This window comes from Colobus angolensis, unplaced genomic scaffold (assembly GCF_000951035.1).
Source record: "Colobus angolensis palliatus isolate OR3802 unplaced genomic scaffold, Cang.pa_1.0 Scaffold17, whole genome shotgun sequence".
NCBI lineage: Eukaryota > Metazoa > Chordata > Mammalia > Primates > Cercopithecidae > Colobus > Colobus angolensis.
In genome coordinates, this window is record NW_012114821.1 from 2651285 (window position 1) to 2653176 (window position 1892).

The 1892-nt window shown below is 66.3% G+C and overlaps 1 protein-coding gene across 1 annotated transcript in view; it reads right to left on the reverse strand.

The window, feature by feature from the left end:
- Positions 1-1892, reverse strand: part of LOC105509123 (brain-specific angiogenesis inhibitor 1-like) — a 26615-nt gene that overhangs the window by 2055 nt on the left and 22668 nt on the right. Inside the window, exons 10-11 of the mRNA XM_011938226.1 lie at positions 1735-1751; positions 103-487 (exon numbers count right to left, since the gene is read on the reverse strand). Coding sequence (XP_011793616.1) covers positions 103-487; positions 1735-1751 — 402 coding nt within the window. The remainder of the gene's footprint in view (positions 1-102; positions 488-1734; positions 1752-1892) is intronic.

Genomic DNA, 1892 nt, shown 5'->3' on the forward strand with positions numbered 1-1892 from the left:
GGCTGGCGGGAGGGCGGGCTGCGGGCAGGGAGGCTGGCCTCGGGTGCTGTGCTGAGGTGGATGAGGCGGGTCTGTGGCATCTGGTCAATGTGGATGCTGTACTTGGGCTCCTCCTTGGGCTTGGGCCGCAGCGTGGCCGTGGCCGTGGGTAGGATCACGTAGCTCGTGTCCAGAGCCTTCTCCTGGGCCCGGCTCAGCTCCGAGTCCAGCTTCTTGAAGATGTCCCCGTCACCGACGAAGGAGGACTTGGGTGCCTTGTCCCTCTTGAGGGTCAGTGAGTGGTTGGGGAAGTCGGGCAGGGGCCCGCCGGGATAGCGGGGTGAGCCGTGCAGGTGCAGCTTGGACACGTTGGCCGGCAGGCTGTTGAAGTTGGTGGGCGGCCCCTTGGCATGGGCCAACTTCAGCTTCTCCTCCTCGGGCAGAGACGGCCGCTTCAGTGTGCCCGTGATGGTGGCTGTACGGCAGGCTGCGATGTCCTTGTTCAGCACTGCAGGGGCCGCGGGGGAGACAGCAGGGACAGGTGTGGGGGTGAGGACAGCGTAGGGCGGTCCCCAGCAGGAAAGGGGCCCAGTCTGCCCTGTGAGGCCGCCACCTCCTGGGAGACCCCGGCCAGGTCCTGCTGGGTCCTGATCTGAGGGCCAACTGCAGGTACCACCCTACCCAAGCCTGGTGCTACAGCCCCTAGGGCTCCTGTGTCCTCAGATGAAGCTGCCACACAGGGTGTCCCTCTCCACCAGCCCCAAGAAGACAAATGGCTGTCACCCACACACTGCCCTCCCCAGCGCTGAGAAGAGCAGGCGAGGGCGGCCTCAACTCCCGGAAGCGCAGGCACACAGGCGGAATGGCCTGTTCTTGTGGCAGAGCCCAGCCGACCCCCCAGTGCTCCCAACGCCCATGGCCCTGGGCCTGGTGTGGTTGGGGGGCGGTGTGGGGGAGCCCAGTGGTACTGAGTGCAGCCGTGAGGCCCTGGCCCTCTGTCACAGCCCTTCCTGCATCACTGCCCCTGGGGCCTGCAAGCCTCCCCACTCTGCCCTGAAGGCCTCCCACTCCCTGGAGGAAAGTCCCCATACGCAGACACCTCTCGATTCTGTCTCTGGTCAGCTGCAAGGGCCCCAGCCGCCCTGACCTCTGAGTGGGGCTCCAGTTTGCCCCCAACCTCCTGCCAATGAACCCAGCCGCTCCTGGTCGGCAGAGAGCCGCAAGCGGACCCTCACCCAGCCGCCTGCCCCTGCCAGAGGGGTGCCCACCCTCCACACCCCTCCTTTCTCCAAGCCCCAGTCTCCAAAGATCCAGACCCTGGGACCCCTCCTGGGAAGCCTGGCTTGCCCCGTGTCCTGCCCTGTGCAGGCTGTCAGATGGTTACCCACACACCAAGCCAGCCCTGGATGCCTGGGTTCACCAGCTGCTCCCTTCAGCCACCTTGCTAGGCACACAGGCCCCAGGGTCACCGATGCCCCCTGAGCGGCCTAGCCAGGGGTCACTCACTCTCCTAGACACAGGCTTCCCTCTCCCCCTCAGAGCTCGGCAGGCCATGCTCCTGGCCCCGTCCTCTCCTCCACCCTCTGGACAGCAACACCCTGTGCCCATCTTCAGCCCTGCCCCCACCGTCCCCACCCAAGAGTGACCCGTCATCCTCCCCGTCAGACCCACATGCCCCACCCGGACAGCCGCAGCACTCTCAGGACACATGTCCCCAAGGCCGCCCCACCCCGCACAGACCCTGGGGCTCCCAACCTCCCCTACACCTCACGCTTTGCTTCCCATAAGACAGAATGAGCACCTGGCATGTGAGGGATCTGGATGCCTCCCTCGCATCTGTCCAGCTCAGGGCTGAATAAAAGCCAAGCTCCCCCCAGGCCCAGGCCCAGGCCCCTCGCTGGCGCCCCGCCCAC